The 19350-nt window shown below is 46.9% G+C and overlaps 4 protein-coding genes across 5 annotated transcripts; 3 read left to right on the top strand and 1 right to left on the bottom strand.

Moving 5' to 3' along the window:
- LOC114848743 (neutral cholesterol ester hydrolase 1-like) lies at positions 1-3095 on the top strand. The gene is made up of 5 exons (XM_029139498.1): positions 1-201; positions 1322-1577; positions 1667-1730; positions 1827-1998; positions 2073-3095. Exons 1-5 carry the CDS (start codon positions 61-63, stop codon positions 2691-2693), a joined length of 1254 nt encoding a protein of 417 aa, XP_028995331.1. The 5' UTR covers positions 1-60; the 3' UTR covers positions 2694-3095.
- Positions 3096-5569: 2474 nt separating this feature from the next.
- Positions 5570-9012, top strand: LOC114848365 (tumor necrosis factor ligand superfamily member 10-like). The gene is made up of 6 exons (XM_029138803.3): positions 5570-5853; positions 7201-7344; positions 7477-7522; positions 7616-7732; positions 7831-8084; positions 8170-9012. Exons 1-6 carry the CDS (start codon positions 5740-5742, stop codon positions 8377-8379), a joined length of 885 nt encoding a protein of 294 aa, XP_028994636.1. The 5' UTR covers positions 5570-5739; the 3' UTR covers positions 8380-9012.
- A 178-nt stretch (positions 9013-9190) lies between these two features.
- Positions 9191-14333, bottom strand: msl2a (MSL complex subunit 2a). Of its 2 annotated transcripts, none has more exons than XM_029138800.3 (3): positions 13276-14333; positions 11323-12728; positions 9191-11164 (listed from the first exon to the last, which is right to left on the bottom strand). In XM_029138800.3, exons 1-3 carry the CDS (start codon positions 13415-13417, stop codon positions 10862-10864), a joined length of 1851 nt encoding a protein of 616 aa, XP_028994633.1. In that variant the 5' UTR covers positions 13418-14333; the 3' UTR covers positions 9191-10861. The 2 variants fall into 2 exon arrangements, with proteins under 2 accessions (XP_028994633.1, XP_055361366.1); XM_055505391.1 differs by lacking the exon at positions 13276-14333 and adding an exon at positions 12841-13257.
- Positions 14334-14858: 525 nt separating this feature from the next.
- On the top strand, positions 14859-19162 carry pccb (propionyl-CoA carboxylase subunit beta). The gene is made up of 15 exons (XM_029138801.3): positions 14859-15222; positions 15712-15831; positions 16013-16081; positions 16215-16271; positions 16377-16490; positions 16617-16727; positions 16835-16943; positions 17061-17181; positions 17268-17349; positions 17431-17554; positions 17710-17817; positions 17976-18076; positions 18141-18239; positions 18310-18409; positions 18500-19162. The coding sequence occupies exons 1-15, from the start codon at positions 14980-14982 to the stop codon at positions 18619-18621; spliced, it is 1680 nt and encodes a 559-aa protein (XP_028994634.1). The 5' UTR covers positions 14859-14979; the 3' UTR covers positions 18622-19162.
- Positions 19163-19350: the final 188 nt, after the last annotated feature.

The following is a 19350-nucleotide window of genomic DNA, read 5'->3' as shown; positions in this document are numbered from 1 at the left end:
TCTCGCGGAAGTTTCGTGAGTCGTCAGTCCTGTGCACACAGTGAAGGTGTGACGTCCAGCATGAGGCTGCTGCCAGCGGTGGTCGCGGTGTTTCTGGCGGTGGGGGTCGCCTACTACGTGTACGTCCCGATGCCTGATGGCATCAAGGAGCCGTGGAAGTTGATGTTGGCGGACGCAGGATTTAGGACAATCATGCAAGTGGTAAGACGTGAAGAATGGGCAGATCATGTAGACCAGAGGAAAGGACACCAGCAGTCTGCAGGTCGCACAACAGTGCATTGATTGTTTATTCAGATTTAGGTTAGAAATCCTGTAATATTAACTTTCTAATACAGGCTGCCACTTTGCACAATATCCAGGGAGTGTCTGTAAAAGCATGAGGAAATTGAACGCATCACCCTTTGTTCCACTTTAGAAACTGCAATAGTGTGTGAGTTACTAAAAGATCCTACCGACAAGTAACTCACCATTTCTTAGAGATAGTGAAACTGTTGAAGCGATCGAGGCCAAAATGCACAACACAGTCCTCACACTGTGTAATTCACTGTTTGGTGTCTTTCAAATGTGCCTTTATAACTATTACCCTACACACACAAACATACACCTCAACAAACCTGCCAGGCTTCATTTTGATTGTAAAGCGCTGACCCACATGCACGAGTACAAGGTAGATCACAAAGTGATGCAGCGTTTATGACAACTTTGTGGCTTGTGAGGAAATGAACAAACAAATGCTGTGATTTATCTGAATTGCAGACTCGTTAATGCTCTTCCTGTTGCTACTATGCAAACAGTTGCATAATGGCGGGAGTGATTAAAGGCGACCTTTGACCCCTGACGCAGTAACACACCTCGCCTGTGCAAACAAGACTCTTTCTTTACTAAAAGAAAAGTCAGAAAGTCAGTGTGGAGGCAAATTAAGGTCACGTTATTTTACTTGTAAATTTAGCCACGATTTGTGCACAATATTAATGCCCCAATTTATAAGTGTAAGCACGGTATAGCCCCACTAAGTGTACAAGTACAAATCTGGTTAAGCACGCACAGATTGTTTTATGCACCCACAAATCTAATGTGACTCCACTTATTTGACTCCATACAAATGTCCTGATCTGCTGACACTAAAGACTTGGGAAACTTGAGGCCTACGTGTGTCTGGATGTGGCAAGATGACTGGTGGAACAGTCTGAATGGGTTTTGGGTGAGGGGGCAGAAGCACTGCAAACAAGCAGAGGTGACTGAGTGAGAGGGTTCAGACTGAAGATCTCACCGCACCTCGTGTTTGTATCCAGTCATGACATTCTTCCTCCTCTGGCTTCAGACCTCTTTGAAGAACCGTCTGGGCCTGGACTACTACATCAACCCTCTCCTACCGTACGCCGAGGGCTTTGTGGGCATGGTGTCCAGGCTGCTCAGTTCTGAGTCGGGCGGAGGCGCCGTGCCAGGAGTCAAAGTCAGCGACGTCACTTTTGCCGGCATCCCCGTCCGCGTTTACGAGCCCCCGGCTGGAGGGGAGGGCCATCTGAGGAGAGGGGTGATGTACTTCCACGGAGGGGGCTGGGCCTTTGGCAGCGCTAGTAAGTACGGACTTTGGGTCAGAATGGATAAAAGGAGCACTGAGACAGAAATGAAACTGCAGATATAAATCTCTCGCTGTCTTCCTCAGAGATGTATGATCGGATCACCCGCATGATTTCTGATGAGCTCAATGCTGTGGTTGTCTCCGTTGAGTAAGTGCTTCTCTACTTGGGTTAACTGGGTTTCAGACAGTTCCTCAGGGCCATAGACGACATACAAGTAACCTGACAACCTTCTTGTCTTTGTAGTTACCGTCTGTATCCAGAGGTGCTTTTCCCGGTGCCGTATCTAGAATGCCTCGCCGCTGCCAAACACTTCTTGACCCGAGAGGTTCTGGCCAAGTACGCCATCGACCCGGAGCGCGTGGCCGTGTCGGGAGACAGTGCCGGCGGAAACCTGGCGGCTGCTGTGGCTCAGGAGGTACGGTGCATAGAGAGGCCGCCCCAGTGGGAGCGTGAAGGGACGAGGCCTCATGTGTGACTCTGATTCGGCAGATTTCCACAGACGACGACGCGAGTGTGAAGTTCAGCGTCCAGGCTTTGATCTACCCGGTGCTCCAGGCTCTGGACTTCAACACGCCTTCGTACTTACAGAACAAGGACGTACCGGTCCTCTACCGGCCTCTCATGGTTCAGTTTTGGCTCCAGTACCTCGGCATTGACCTCTCTCTGATGCCCCAGTTTCTGGCCAACAACCACAGCTCTTTGGAGCAGTCGCTCATCACCCCAGAGCTGAGGTCCAGAGTGGACTGGACCTCCCTCCTCCCCCCAAAGCACAGGAAGAACTATGAGCCTCTGGTTGTGGGAAAGGGTTTGCGGGGGCTGGTGAAGGAGAGGCCGGGTCTGCTGGACGTGCGGGCGGCGCCGCTGCTGGCGGGACCGGAGGTTCTGGCGAAGTGCCCTCGTGCGTACGTCATCACGTGCGAGTACGACGTGTTGAAGGACGATGGGCTGATGTACGCGCGGCGCCTGCAGGACGCGGGGGTCGCGGTCACCAACGACCACTATGAGGACGGCTTTCACGGGTGTTTCGGCCTCATCAAGTGGCCCAATGACTTTGATGTAGGGAGGAGGGCGGTCCGAGGCTACTTCAACTGGCTGCACAACAACCTGTAAGAGTGAATTAGAACGTGTGTGTGTATGTGTCTCAATACAATTACAAATGCACTGTATGTTGCTATTTGAACTCTAGACCTCTAGATCTGAGCTCAGGGCCCTCATGTACCTGCACATACAGTGGGGGGAGGGAGGGTTACTTAGCCATTGATTTGATGAATGATTTTCATCATAGATTCATTTCAACTGTGAGAAAAAAATCCAGGAAATCACATTGTAGGATTCTTAAAGAGTTCATTTATAGATTCCTGCATAAAATACGTATTTGGTCAATAACAAAAGTTCAACTCATTACTTTGTACTTTAATCTGTGTTCACAATGACAGCGGTCAAATGACACACAGATCAGTCGTCCTGTCCCCTTTGCAGAAAAACAGCTCCAAAGCATGATGTCCCCCACATCAAGCGTATTGCCTTGCTTGTTTGTAGGTGACTAAATACTTATTTTACGCAGGAATCTATAAACTAATTCTTTAAAAATACGATTTTCAAGATTTTTTTCCACATTCTGTCTCTAATGGTTGAAATGAACCTATGATGGAAATTACAGACCTCTGTCATCATTTTAAGCAGGGGAACATGCTAACTAAATACCTGTTTGCCCCACTGTATACACAAACCACCACATGTAGTTTACAGTCCGCTGAGAGAGAAGATCGTTCTAACGTCTAAGAGAACCACCAGCACTCCCGCAGGAATGAATAAATGATTCACCAAATCCCTTTTTTCAAATTGAAATTCATTCCATTGGACACTTCTTCATGTTCCGCAAATAAAGAAAGTCATTAAAACACATCAAGTCAACCTTCTGTGTAGTTTTATTTGTATAAAAATGTATTGAACCTAAATACAAACAACAAAAAATGTGTTACACTGGTTCACTACAGCAGCACCAGCAAACGCTAGGCAGCGGTACCCTCTAGTGGTCCCACTGATGCGTCTTCAGAAAGATATTTTTACATGAAAACATAATAAACATGTAATAAACAATTGGTTTTTATATATAATACCTTGGATAAACATCACCTCTTCTATTCTCATCCTGTTGCTTCCCATCAGGGAAAATCCCTTCCGCTGACATGGGCATTGTGCTGCTGTAGCGCTTTTCAGCCCAATAAGCAAGGTGAAGCGCGCCGATGGGAATTTAGGGAGGTTCCATGACTTAACTCAGTGGAATGTTGGAAGGAGAAGCCTCAGGGGGAGGAGAAAAAAGGAGCGGAGGGCAAAAGAGGGTGGAAAGACTGTGATCCGCCTTTTACATGTCTTCTGGGTCTTCACTTAAGGGGAAACTGCCTTTCTGCAGAGAATCTGCTCTCCTGCTCCGTGTTCAGGTTTACGTTCATCCCTACATGCTCTGCTCACAAGTCAATAATCGCTCCAGGTTGCTTCAAAACATCGTCTTCTCAGTCAGCTCTGTCGACAAAGCGAATGAGCATCTCTCAAGTAGTCAAGTCAGAGCCTGTTGCAGCATAGTGCACATAGACACGTCTGACAAAGGTTAAAGGTCACGGGCTGATGCGGCCTCATAGGGAAGAGGCTGAGGATGAAAACTGGGTTTAGGCAGGTGGGTTTGATCGCGACACTGCATTCCAGCAAACATTCTCTCCTGCTCTCTCTCTGTGACTGTTTGCCATGGGACCGTAGACAGGTATGTCTCTCAGGGTGTCATCTTTCCCGCCCGAGGCCACGCGGCCTTTAGTTATCACTCAGCGCCTGCCTGACAAGCCTGGGAACCTCTAATCGCTTCACATTGTGCGCGGGGCCAGAGAAGGAAGTGAAATAAATACGTCTCTTCCTCTGATGTTGTTCTCGCCTGGCTTCAGGTGAACCTGGCACCGCGCACCTGCTGCGACGGTGCATGTGCGTGACTGTGGTGTTCCACGCGCTACAGCAGCTTGTGGTTCCTGGGAGGGTAAGCCACGTCCCAGCGGCCGTGAACGCCTTCACCACAATAGAACAGAGGTCAAAGGTGAGGCCATGAAAGCACAGGAACCTGAAGGAATCACCCGAGGTCGAGGACGGCAAACCGAACGACTCCCTTGGGCCGAACGCTGCATAGAACCATGCTGCTGCTCCAACAATGGTGGGTCACTTGCCAGCTATGGGCTAACTTTCTCTCAAACCACTTCACAATGGCAGGAAAGAGGTGGAAAACAGCTTTTCATCTTTCTTTCAGAGGCCGGTATCCAAACGCTCATACTGGGCTGCTGCTGCCTTCAGGTACTCATTACAAGGCAGTGGCTCTTCAGACTAAAGAGGCCGAACGCTCTAATAATCTGCCCCACTTATTTTATCACAAACTATTTCCTCTGCCTGATTCATTCAATTAACATTCTCAGCTGCGCCATATGTGGAGACTGGATAAAAAAAAAACTAACCAGAACCCAAAACAAACGATAGCTAATGATGGGAAATTGGCCTTTAAACTACTTTGAACTCAAAAAAGAAGTAAACAACAAAAACCACTGAAGTCTGCTCCTCATAAAGATTTTACATGTAAAATGGGGGGAACTGGAAAGATCAGGCTTGCTGTGGCAGAGACAGAGCATAAAAGTGGTCTCGGTCTGTTAGATATACAACTTCATTATTAAAAGTTTCATTAGTATTTAGAGTAAATGAGTAACTAAATTGATTCTCCTGATAAAAATGACTTTGACCTAACTGTGCAGTATTATAGTATAGTGGTTTTAATACTGCTAAACCATAGCAGTATCGCAGATAACTAAATTAAAAGTTAATTTAAAACACTCAAATGATCCCATTTCCTCAGGAAACTATTTCCTGCGCATTAGCGGTAGATCAACAAGTCCCGGAAAAGTTCCCACGTTTGGAAGTGCACGTGAACGCGTCCCGAAGTTGCCTATGCAGCAGTAAATCTCCCTGAACTTTTTTTTTTAATAACAGTGACATCTTGAGGCTGCCGTAATCGTCCGTGCCTCCTCCGTGCTCCACCTCCAAGCTGCCGCGTTTCCCTCCGGAGCAGAAATGCAGCAGAGCCTGATCGGACTTGTCCTCTTCCTCCTCTTCTCTCCGGGACGCGCCGATAATGGCCATGTCTGTGTCTCTGCAGTGTCTGGGCCTCATTATACTCGGAGCGATCCTCGTCCAGACCATCGCGGTCGCTGTCAGCTTCATGTACTTCAACAAAGCCCTGAACACGGTAAGAACGGCGCTGGTCCGGGTTTCATTTAACAAACGGTGAGTGCGCAAACTAACCAAGGCCTTATATACAATTGGAAACGCTCCTGACGTTTATTTTGAAAGGGAGTGAGGCGTTGGGGGATTATTCTTAAATCGGTGTAACTGAGGAGAAAGTACTTGACAAACCCAGTGTTATCAGTGTATAATAAAAAGGGTCTCGTGACTTTCCTGGGGTGTGAAGTGGACCGAACGGTGAAGGACGCGTGCTTTTCTACTCCCTCGCGTTTCCTTTTAAGTGCGCGTCTCGCTGTTCCGCAAACTGTGCGCGCGGCTGTGCGCGCGGGTCCGACGCGTGAGCCCGAGTCCGTTCGGTTGAGCGCTTACTGCTCGCTGTGTCCAGCAGCGGGCTCTTCGTGATGAACTACGCGCTGCCTGGGACACATCTGGCTTCCGCCGAGGCCTCTGACGCGCACGCAGTCCGCGCCTCTTTAGAATTAATCCTGCTGGAATATTCACAGACGTTCCAGGAAGTCGTCATTGCCCCGATGGCCGTTTATTGGTCTCCAACATCTGTGATATTGAGATGGTGCCACCACACGTACCCGGATCGCTCGTGCTTTGAGCCCAGATGTGCCTCCTTTTGTTGACAAGAAGAGTGAATCTTAAAATACGGACCGGTCCTCCTCAATTCATTAGACATAAACTTAGCAAAGAACAAATGTCTGACCTCCACCTTGGAGTTTAGTAATCTCTTGGTGCACTGCCACCTGGAGGCTCACAGTTTACACATGTGCTCCAGTAGTTCATCCATTGTGGTGGCCAGTGGTGGATGCTCAAAATACACAACACAACCTGAATGAACCTAACACAATGTCTACCTCACTGTATTAAGAAGCTCTACCTATATTATTTTCCGTTGTTGTTCCTGAATGAGGAGTTCTTCTATATTTCAGATGTCTTTGAGGCGTTATGGTTCAACAGAATCATGCGAGCATTTCTTCTGACTGTGGACAATGCGTGAGGAGAATGGAGGGCGAGTAGATAACAGAAAACAATGAGAGGAAGAGAGAATAGTTAGAGCAAAGAGGCTGGGACGTCCTAAAGCATGTTTCACACTTTATATGTTAAATGTTAGGCCTGAAAAACAACTTCCTGCGCTCTGATTGGCTGAGAGTCACGGTTAACGCCCGCCTCATAAACACCTGTCGAATGCATTCAAGTGTGTGTAAACCAGAGAATGTTATTATGATATAATGAGTTTTGTTTTCATTATAAGGACCAGAATTGTCATGATCATTTCCTGTGATTTGCTTGACTCTAACCGACTGGTAATAAACACGCAGGCCTCGCATGTTGCTGTTTTCAGATGCAGGAGAGCTTCTCTGGCAGCAGCGTGTCCTGCCTGATCAATGCAAATCCGCATTTGGACTCGGACGCTTCGGCAGCGGAGGACAGGAGGAGCGATCCCTGTTGGCAGGTCACGCAGCAGCTCCACTACCTCATAGAGAAGGTGTTGATGCTGTTTAAACACGCCAGTGACGTGTGTGTGTGTGTGTGTGTGTGTATGTGTGTGTGTGTGTGTGTGGGAAAAAACATTTACTCAGACATCATTTCTCTGTCTCTGTGCGTGTTTCCCTTCCAGAACATGGCTGACAAATTCCAGAACGAGATCTCCTCCGCTATGAAAAGTAGGAACAATGCCTTCACTCATCGCCAGTAACCGCTAATGGGATGAAGTATGACTTTTCCCACTAAAATGTGCTGGTTCCGTGTTTTGACAGACGAACCTACAGGAGCGCTGCCTGTGGCGAGCGACGGGGCGCGGGTGGTCCCGCTCCCCAAAGTCGCAGCCCACGTGACAGGCGTGGTCTCGTCCACAGACCCCCCCACAGCTGAAGGTGTGACTAACGAACTAGTCAAGTTCTCCTAATCCTCAGCCAATAGATCCTGCATGGCGGTGACGTGCGTGTGTGGATCCCTGTTTGCACATGTGCAGGTTCACGCAGCAGCAGGGGCCACATGGGGGAGCGGGTCCGGTCGTGGGAGGGCCAGAAGGGGCTGTCGTTCCTGCAGAACATGGAGCTGAAGGGAGGAGAGCTGCTGGTGCCCAGAGCGGGCCTCTACTACATCTACGCTCAGACCTATTTCAGGCTCCCTTCAGCCGCGGAGACAGAGGGGGAGGCAAAGGGCCACATGGGGGATGCGAGGGAGGAGGACGGAGCAGAGCTTGTCCAGTATATCTATAAGAAGGTACAGTAAGCTAGTTAAGGAGGCTGGTGTTGCCAGAAAGATCCAGCGTTTTATAAATGAAATCCTGTTCTTGATTGGTGCACAGATGAGTTCCTACCCGGTGCCCATCCTCCTGATGAAGTCCTCCAGGACTGTGTGCTGGCCCCGGGGTCAGGAGCCGGGCCTCTTCTCTTTGCACCAGGCGGGTACCGCGTTTCTCCAGCCCGCCGATCGCCTCTTCGTCGCCGTTAGCAATGCCAGCGCCATGGAGATGGATGGGAGGGCGAGCTACTTTGGGGCCTTCCTGGTGGGATAAGGAGGTGACGACCTGGCAACCGGAGTTAGCCCACGTGTCGCGGGTTTGCTTGGTGGGACGAGCACCTGGACGGGACCGGGGAAGGACCGACCGCTGGGAGAGCGGGGGACTTCCGCAGGCGCCGTGTGGGCTGTAACCCGACCGAGCTGCAGCAGCAGACTGTGGACTCGGTGGAGAGCAGCCACGCTGTGTGGCGTGCTGACTCCAGCACAGGCTACAGTGCAATGAATCTGTGGTGTGCAAACAGAACACGCAGCCCGACAGACAGGGAGCAGCCGGACCCCTGCTGAGTGTGCTGCCGCACGCGGACGTCCTGTGTCACGAGCTGTGACTTGTTTCGCCTGCAGGTCAAAGAGACGTATTTGTCAGCAGACAGTCGTGTTGGAGACATGACACTTCACCTGTCTTTGATTACAAATGTGTAGTAAAAAAGATGCCTTAAAATTACAAATGCAAATCAATAACTTTTGTTTACAAACACCTTCTTTGTGCAATATCTTGAACAATGTGTGGCTTTAAAATGAGCGAGTATTAAATTTGTTTTGTGATTTTTATGATGATTTTGTTCATAAAGGTTCCTGCAGCTGAATCACAATTTCTTGTAGATTTCCAGATAAACAATCCTAAAAGATGTGTCTTTAACTCTGATTTAAAAAGTTCATGCCCTAAGTTATTTGGTGTTACTAGGTAAAATCTGCTGGTTGGTGGCAAATATTAGCTCACAACTTAAGATCACACACTTAGCTAACAATAAGAAATAAATAGTTGAACTACAATCTTAAAAAAACACTTACACAAAAAGACACAAAACTGAAAAAGTAAAAAACTATTATTTAATTCATGTTGTATTAGATGTTTCCATATTATGGCAGTGAATGTTTCAGCAATAATAAGAGTCAATCCTCAAACAAGAGCTTTTACATAAAAAAAAAACCAATACCAAAAACTAATCAGGGTTCAAGTAATGCCCAAAAAAACAGTTTGAAACATACACACACAGGAAGATAGGTCATGATTGCTGATCATACTATACTCCATCTGCTACTTCCTGGTCTACGAGTAGAGAACCAAGGTTTGTTTGGTCTGCCTGAGTCCTCTCTCTCCTTCAGTCTCTTTTTGGTCGCCATGACTGGGCTGAGAAACACGTGGTTACAGCTGAGACAGTAAACACAAACGGAGACAAAACACGACTTTGTGGGTTATAGGAGAGCTTCAAGGTGCTTCAACCAAAACACACACACACACACACACAAAAGACAATGGTACCAAATCTTGAACACTTGGTATCAAAAATAGTCTCTGAGTTGGTCTCTAATCAGTCAGAACAATGGAACTGTGGGACAAAATGCACAGAAAGTGGATAATTTGTCTTGATAATGACAAACTATGGCTTTAGTTTATCTAAACACACAGTGATGTACAATTCAATAATCAAAATGTAACGGTGCATTATTACAGAAGAGAAGACAGTCAGTTATAGTTCGTAAATGCAATACTGTAAACAACTGTGTGTGCACGAGAGCTGGGAGGCTCCTTGTTGGCGCTCCTATTGCTATGGTAACCAAGAAATGGTTTTAGTTGTGACTTGGCCAATCAATAGGACTAAGTGCTTACAACCCACCATCCACCTCCCCACTGACATTACCGTCAATCTCAGTAGGCACACGTACACACATGCGCGCACAACACGCTCACACACACACACACACACACGCTCACATACAGAGATACTGGGGATCCAGCCAAGTGCTTTGACATTATCTTGCTGCCTGTACAATGCCTGCATCAGTCAAGTTCGTTAAGACAAATTCGTTAACAGCCGACAGTACTTGGGTTGAGTGAGTTTAAAAACGAACAAAGAAGAGGCATACAGTTTTGTGTGAAAAAAAAAGTTCTCCACTGATTAGTCACGACAATCATTAACGATTAAGTTTTGAGCACATACGGGGTTAAAGATTAGTAAGGGCCTTCCTGATATGAATTAGGACGTTCTTAAACATACATGGAGTAATACTTAAATACACAAAACGCTATGACGAGTGACAGATATGATGGTGCCATCTTTGTTGTCATTACGCAACAAATATCACATACTTCAATCTATAATTGTGCGTACACGCTAACAAAACACAAAATCTGTTATGAGTTCCTATTGCCTCCTACATGTCTGTGGTCTATAAACAAAAAGCACCTCCGGAGTACAGAATAGCTGTGGAACCGAGTATAAGTGTTTAACTACACACAGGCAACAATACACACTGGCACACAGGCACAATACACAAGGCTTTGGCACACCCATGCTAGTCTTACTACTCAGCATTTTCCAACACAGAATAAGAGCAGGTTACAGGACAGGACAGACCTATAGCTGCCTTTGGACGGCCTCCCCCCTCAGAGGAGGCACGGGTTAATCTGACAGACACAACGATCAGCCGTCACATTCAATCAGCACCAAGCTGTCTGTTCTTAGAGTCCCAGCATTTCATCCAATCAAAAGCTCCAGGCTGTCCTCATAGTTGGGCTCTTTTGGAGGGCTGGGGGACAGAAAGGCTGTGGTCACAGGGGTCCCTGTTGCTGTGGCAACATTGAGGAGTGTGTTAGTGCGGATGCTGGTGGTTGTTGGGTTGCGAAGGGCCGCAGCCGCTGTGATGCTGGTGAGATTGATGCCGAGCGTGAGGCGTGTCTGCTCCAAGGCTTTCTCGGGCACAGCAAAGGCCTCAAGCTTCTTCTCACCATTGGCCATATAGGAGTTCTGGCAACCACGACAGATACAATCCAAGCATGCCTGAAAAAGAATGAAAACAGAGAGGACACTTTACTTTTACTTCCCTTGAAGTATCTTCTTGAGTTTTTAAGGACAGGTCTGCTTTTCTTGCTGTGACCTTTCTTAAGATATCTTATTGGCATAACCATAACTGAACAAATAGACTAAAGCAATCTCACCTTGCGGTTTGAGTAACAAGGACAACGTTGCCCCCTGCAGGTCAGCACAGACGGATTCTGAGTGGCCCTGCCACACTTGCAGCCCTTCTTCTCCACTGGTTTCTTATAGGGAGGCCTGATGGGTGGTGGAGGAATCACACAGCCTGGCAACAACCGCTGTTCTCGACTTCTGTCCTTAGTCTTGGACCCTCCACCACTGCGGGCCTTGGTATGTGGCTTCTTAGGGCCCGACTCAAGGTGCTTCCGGGCACCTTTACTGTGGTTGGGTGAAGGGCGGCTGGGTTTGGGAGGTACCCCATTGTGGAGAGATGAATATGTGTGTGTTGGTGCATTTAGAGAAGGTGCTGGCGGCTGTGTGTGCAGTGCATGAGGGGTGTTTGGAGTGTTCGAGGGAGTGGATGAGCTCTGCAGGATGGAGGAAATAGGGAGAGGTTTCACCTTTTCTCTGTCACTCTCTGAACGAGATCGTTTGCGATAAAGTCGAACAGGTGGGGGCTTGGAAGTTGGGGGAGGATCGAAAGAAGATGTGTGTATGTGAACACCATGACTTGCCAGCATGTTAGTCCTGTCTGTTTGACGTTGTGTGTAGTTGTGAGCTGCATCTAGCTGAATGAACATTTGACCATGTGCTCTGTTCGTGCCTGTGTGTGTGTGAGTGTGCATTCTGTCTGGTTGTGTTTGAAGAGAATCTCGGACAGGCCGAAGAGGATCCAAAGTCTGTAACACCTCCTCCACACTGAGAAGCAACACCTCCCCCTCCTCCAGCTCTCTGCTGCTAGATTCCTCATCCCTGAGTGAGCACACAGTACCTGGATTTGAGGCTAGAGGACCAGCGGTCAGACTCAGTTCCAGATCACCAGTACTGGACACAGACAGGCCTGCGTGTGGTTGCTCCTCTATAAGTTCACATACTTCCAGCTCAGGAGAAGAAGGATCAAGGTCTTCTAATACTTCTCCATTGCATCCCTGTGGTCCATTAGAACAGGGAGGGTCTGAAGAGGAGCTTTGGGGTACAGCTGAGAGCTCCGCAGGTGCAGGCGGCGCCTCTGTGGGAGTGAGAGACTCAGGGGCAGGGGGATTCACATCTTCAGGTGCTAGGCTTGAATCATCAGTCTCTACTTCCTCTTCAAATGATATAAGCACCTCTTCTAACAGGGGCATAACCTCTGGAGACCCTCCTACATGGCTGCTGATGGACTGCAGCAATGGTGAATGGGTTACATAAAGACAGAGCTTCCTGTAGCATTGGACCAGCAGAGAGAGCTGTCTGTTCTCCTGGAAACAGGTATAGTCCTTGCATCGGCTGCATGAAGTCCTAAACTGCATCTTTTGGCCTTTGCAGCCCAAGCAGACATAATGCTGACACTCTGGGTATGTTGAGGAAATGGGATCCTGGAGCAGGTTCCCTGAAAAAGAGAAGAGTAAGATGTTGACACACTTTGCACTTTAGTACAGTAACAATCAAGACATTTCCATTTCCTATTCAACCTCTTTTTACTCAGTGTATGCCATACATACCAAGGTTTCTTTGACATTCTGAACTTATCCAAAGTGCTCAATTTGTAGGAATACTATACCTAACTAACGCAAAAAACAATTGGGTGGGCAAAAACCATCAGCAGGGATCAGAAGTATTGTCATTGGAGGGTAAATAAAGCAGGAAAAGGAAACACATGGCTCTGCAGCAGGCACCACAACGGAGGCGTCATCTATCTTGACAGGAGGACAGATGACTGTAGCGCAGCCTCAGTTGCTAAGGAGACCACAGCGGTGAGCATGATAAATCGCGTCAACCGCACGCACGCCCACAGACACCAATCAATATGAATAGTAACAATGTGAAACGTCTATTCACATTAGTTAATGGAAGCTAATTTGTAGCACAAAAGTGACGCCAATCACGCCGTGAGGTCACATAAACATGGAAGCCTGAGAATTTTCCACCACACTTACCACAGACATGACATGCGAGGGACTGTCGGAAGAAGTGTAGCAGATTGTACATCTCTGTGAACGTGTGAGGCTGCCGAGGATCACACTGCAGCACAGCCCGGCTGGCGGACACGTACAGGGCGGTAGCATTAACGGGGTTCATAGCGGTTTACTCTGGAGCCTCGGGGAAACACGGCCCGGGAAAATGTCCAGACACTTTCTCAGACACTCAAGATTCAGGGTAGATGAGAGGAACGAGAACCGATTGCGGAGCAACTATCGGTTACTCCGGCGTATCAAATCAGCCATTTGAATTAATAATAGACAATAAACATTGTAAAGCTGTAAATGCTGAGCGCGCACGTTAGCTCGTCAGGTGGCTAGGAGAAGCTAAAGTTAGCATCGCCGGCTCGTATTCTTCTCTATTCGCCGAGGTTGCTCAAATTACAGGTTATGATTCTGATCATTTGGACCACGCAGACCACGTGTTAGAATTATTCACATGATCCCAAACGTTGCCCAATAGTCTGCAGTGCAATGACTGATCAAACTGTCCATGATCAAAATGTTAGCATTATGTAGCTAGCGTTAGGTTGCGACATCAGCCAAACGTTTTACTCGAGAGGTGGTCGATGTTCGCCATAGAGACCATTTAGTATCCTGCGAATATGCTGTGTTGTCGCCTCGTTGATGAGTACTTGGAGAACGAGCTGCAGCTAAGCACAAAGATCAGGCTGGCTAGCAATTAGCTAACAGATCCCAGGCGCGCACTTGATGTAAACAAAGCTAACGAGCTATCGTTAGCATGGCTAACCAAACTAACGCTAGCTAGCGAAAAGCCAACCGTATCACTAGCACTAGGATCGCCCTATAGCCCAAACGTATGAGCAAAATACAGAGTGCGAGTTGAAAGCATGCAATTCCGATACGCTCTGATACAACACTTGACGAGCGTAGACTGAAACATAACCAACTAGCCGTTTTACAAACGCATCAATCATTCGGTTTTCCACTTTTCCTCGCCTCAACCCTACTCGACAGCCATGATCATCACGCGAGACTTCCCGCAGTTACCCTGGTTACATTCTGTACACAGGGCTTCCTCGTGTTCTTATTCACGCGCCTTATTTACTGTCATAAACTGCACAAAACTTGATTTATCCAGTTTTGCTTTTTCTACTTTAAAAATGTTTTATACAGAATTAATGTTTTACTTTATTACATAATTCGGTGTAATACATTTGACACCAGTTGTTTTTCTGTCATTGTGTTTTACCCTTTCATATTTTCTGCATTTTGTTTGCTGGTGCAACCGTAACTATTCATGAATCTTTTTTAATTAGAATGAACACATCTTAAATACGTGCATGCTAATAAACAGGGCTTGTTGTTAGAATTTAAATTCATTTTTTAAAATTCACTAAAATACGTTTTTTGGACAGCTACATTTCCCGGTGATAGGCAGGCGCATAACCACGCCCATCAAAATTACATTTCAGTACAAACTATGTTGAATGGTGAAACTACGAGCAAATAAGTTCTGTATTATTGACTCGTTACGGGCGATGACGGACTACAGGAAATCCTGATCCTCTTTATGTCCCGCCTTCCAAATCCTTCTTTCTGATTGGCTCTACGGACTCGCTCCCGCCTCCATTCACTATTGGTTCCAATTCCTGCCTTCCATTCGTCGGGTGCTGTCATCCGAGAACACGCGCAGCAATAATGGCGGCCTTCAGGGTGGCTCACAGCAGCTGCGGGCTGGTAAATGGGTTACGGATATCTTTCAGGACTTTGTCGCAGGTCAAACATGGCGCAGTCGCTGCTTCGGCGCTGCAGACGAGCCTGCAACGGGACCGCCGCTGGTACTCGGTCAGCCACCTGTCTGTCAAAGAGAGGATTGAGAAGAAAAGGAAAGCGGCGCTGGTCGGGGGAGGTCAGAGCAGAATAGATGCACAGCACAAACGGGTAAAGACGCGAAACGTTCATTCTCTTTCGTCTACTGTTAACGTGCAATTCCAGTCTAAGTTAGATGCATGGCCACGTGGAGTGGCTGATGAACGAATGCCTGGCTCAAAGGCTCTAAGTCAGGAGTTACTGGAGTGTCCGTCGCAAAATTGACCTTCAGAACAACAACAATAACAACAACAACAACCCAATTGTTACGAAAACATGGGTATTTTCTGGTAATGTCCGCCAAAACGCAAAAACATGCTCCTCTCCGTGCCCTTGAGCAAGGCACCGATCCTCTGCCACCAGCAGATTAGAAGTTCATCATCGGATCTCACAGTATAATCTGATCAGATCACAGATACCGACAGAATAAAATGCACGCTGTTTGACAGTCAATTTATTGTTTTAGATGACCAAATGTCATCTCAGCTCCTCTCGCTTTCATGTCATATCCCCTATAAAATTGTAACTGTACAACAACGGCTATGATGCTGCTTGTCACAGGGCAAGCTGACAGCCAGGGAGCGAGTGGAGCTGCTGCTGGACCCCGAGTCCTTCGTGGAGTCCGATATGTTTGTGGAGCATCGCTGCTCTGACTTCGGTATGGAGCAGGACAGAAATAAGGTAATCAGTAAGGCCACTTTAATAGGGACACCTGAGCAATCTGCCATTAGAAAGATGATAATCCTGCTATATGTCCATTTTTAAGGTCACTGTGGTTGAGTTCCACCCATTAATAGGGTGCACTCATGTTTTAATCAGTGTGTTGAGAATGAATTGTACTGTTCTCATGTCACGGCCCTAGTTCCCTGGTGACAGTGTGGTGACAGGGCGAGGCAGGATCAATGGTCGACTGGTCTACATATTCAGTCAGGTACAACACACACACACACACACACACACACACACACACACACACACACACACAAATATTTAGTTTTTGCACAGCAGCTGTTTCAAAGGTCAAGTATTTTGTTCTCATTTCTGTGCTTTTCTGTTTTTCTCAGGACTTCACGGTGTTTGGTGGCAGTTTGTCTGGAGCTCACGCACAGAAGATCTGTAAGGTGAGGGGACTGTCAGGCTGTTGGTCAAACCTGTACTTAAAGTGACTGCTGAGAATCATTTCAGCAATGTTTGCAAATGTTCTAATTTGACGTGTTTTTGCTCAGATCATGGACCAAGCCATGATGGTTGGAGCCCCCGTCATCGGTCTGAATGATTCGGGAGGTGCTCGCATCCAGGAAGGAGTGGAATCCCTGGCTGGTTATGCGGATATTTTTCTTGTGCGTTGTGATTGTTTGCATGTCACTACTCATAAAACATTGAAACATGTAAAACATTCTCAGCTGTCTGGCACTTGAGTGTAAATATTTTCCAAATGCATGTGACTGGAACTTTTTGTTTTTCAGCGGAACGTCATGGCTTCGGGCGTTATCCCTCAGATCTCCCTCATCATGGGTCCCTGTGCGGGAGGGGCTGTCTACTCACCTGCCCTCACAGATTTCACCTTCATGGTTAAGGTACAGGAGTATGTACCAGTATGTACTGAACCCCAGTAGTGGTACTTCCTTAGGAAGTGAGTGTCTGATTTGTTTGTGTGTGTGTATATGTGTGTGTGTGCGTGTAGGACACATCATACCTGTTTATCACAGGACCTGATGTTGTGAAGTCTGTTACGAATGAAGATGTTACTCAAGAGGAGCTTGGTGGAGCTAAAACCCACACCTCCATATCTGGTAAGTTAGCATGGAAATTTTTTTTTTCTTTTTTAAAAAGAGACACTTTTGCTGGAGAATTAAAATTTATACCTGCTTCTCGGGATGTAAAAGGGTCTTGTGTTGTCTTGCCCTCAGGCGTGGCTCACCATGCATTTGAGAACGATGTTGAAGCCCTTCTCAACCTGCGAGAGTTCTTCAACTTCCTCCCACTGAGCAATCAGGATCCTGCCCCCATCAGGGAGTGCCATGACGCCAGGTAACAGATCACCGTGAACTCCAATCGTCTGAGCAACAAATAGTTTTTTCCTAAATGGAGAATGTCTGTCTTCATTTAATTCCCAGCGATCGTCTGGTAATCTCACTGGACACCATCGTCCCATTTGAGTCGACCAAAGCCTACGACATGCTGGACATCATTCATGCAGTATGTGGAAGAACCCCGAAGCTAATGTGTGAAATGCATGTTATGTGATTTCTGCCACAATTTCAATGTGCCTCTGCACAGATAGTGGATGAGAGAGACTTCTTTGAAATCATGCCCAACTACGCAAAGAACATTGTGGTGGGGTTTGCCCGCATGAACGGCCGCACCGTGGGGATTGTGGGTAACCAGCCCAAAGTGGCTTCTGGTGAGTAAAGACAACAGATTAATTGGATTTCTCTCTCTATTTTCCTTTTGTTTTTGTGTGAACAGCAAGTGATAGAAAATACGTTGTAATATAATCATTGTCTGATGAATCCTAAACTATGGGGTTGAAACTGCCTAAACTCTGTTGGGTGCCAGGCTGCTTGGACATCAACTCCTCGGTGAAGGGAGCTCGCTTTGTACGCTTCTGTGATGCCTTCAACATTCCTATTATCACCTTTGTGGATGTGCCAGGCTTCCTGCCAGGTATATCTCAAACATCTCACATTAGATATCAACAAGTATGGAGCAATGCAACTATCTGCCTGTATAATGCTTAGAGAATCTGAATATAAAGCTCCTACATAACATGTATTGATACAGCAACATGTTTCAGTTGTAACCACTGTGATGGTCATTTACAGGAACCGCTCAGGAGTATGGAGGCATCATCAGACATGGAGCCAAGTTGCTGTTTGCCTTTGCTGAGGCCACGGTCCCAAAAATCACCATCATCACTAGGAAGGTGTGCTTGAAATAGGACAGAATGTTTCGGATGAAGCACAGATCTGACGCTCGGTGTGTTTCAGGCTTACGGAGGAGCTTACGACGTGATGAGCTCCAAACACTTGAGAGGAGACGTAAACTACGCCTGGCCCACAGCCGAGGTCGCCGTCATGGGAGCCAAGGTACCAAGACCCAGACTCGGTTTGTCTCTCATCTGCTTTTCCACCCGACTAATCTCTGTTTTCATCTCAGGGAGCTGTTCAGATCATCTTCAGGGGGAAGGACAACCAAGCAGAGGCAGAGGCTGAATACGTGGAGAAGTTTGCTAACCCCTTCCCAGCTGCTGTGAGAGGTACAGCAGACTCCATTTCTTTGATTTCCTCCATGACGCCTATAGCACATTACATAGATTCCCCTCACTCACTGCAAATGTTTGTTTCAGGTTTCGTGGATGACATAATCGAGCCGTCAACAACACGCAAGAGGATCTGCAGGGATCTGGAAGTGCTGGCCAGCAAGAAGCAAGTGAATCCTTGGAAGAAACATGCCAACATTCCTCTGTGAAACACGCCCAGTGTCTCCACACTAATCTGAAGACGGTTATCGCGTCTCCGTTTAAATGAGACCACGCAACGACAGGTTTGGTAGCCTGTCGTATGTCACTGGTCGTCTTTGCGTGCACCACTCCACCAGAAGCAGCACTTGGATACTTCATCTGATTATGTTCATGATCAGCACATTAAAACAATGAAAAAAACTTCATTTTAAATTATTGTCAAGTCATATTGATCAATGATGGGAGCAAGGTTGAATCTGAAAGAGCAGATTACATGTTGCTGTTATTAAGATACAGGCAACTCCTACTCTGAGTAGTTTTAGTTGTAGCAGTAACTTACCATATGTAAAGGGCAGCGTTTTCATGTCCTGTTGTACTGTATTAGTTTGTCCTAGGTTGGTATGTTCAGTTTGCTCTTTCAGACACACTCCCTATTGTTCTGTTAGGTCAAGAAAAAGTCCTTATAACATGAAAATGTGCCTTTTCTCTCTGGCAGACTTCTCTGCCATCTGTAAAATAAATGGATTCCAGTATGAAGTTTAAAATGTACTTTGTGTCAGTTACTTCGTCTTCAAATATTAATACAGGGTGATTTTAAAAGTTAAATTGTTAAGTTTATAAAAATCCAATCTCAAAGTTTTTCCTTAGACCAACTATATGTCTAGTTAGTACTCAGCTGACACCCTGCAGGCAGTGATCCACATACAGCCATCACTGGCTTCCCAGTGCTGCAACCA

Source organism: Betta splendens, chromosome 22, assembly GCF_900634795.4.
Source record: "Betta splendens chromosome 22, fBetSpl5.4, whole genome shotgun sequence".
Classification (NCBI taxonomy): Eukaryota; Metazoa; Chordata; class Actinopteri; order Anabantiformes; family Osphronemidae; genus Betta; species Betta splendens.
This window is presented reverse-complemented; position numbering and strand designations above follow the sequence as displayed.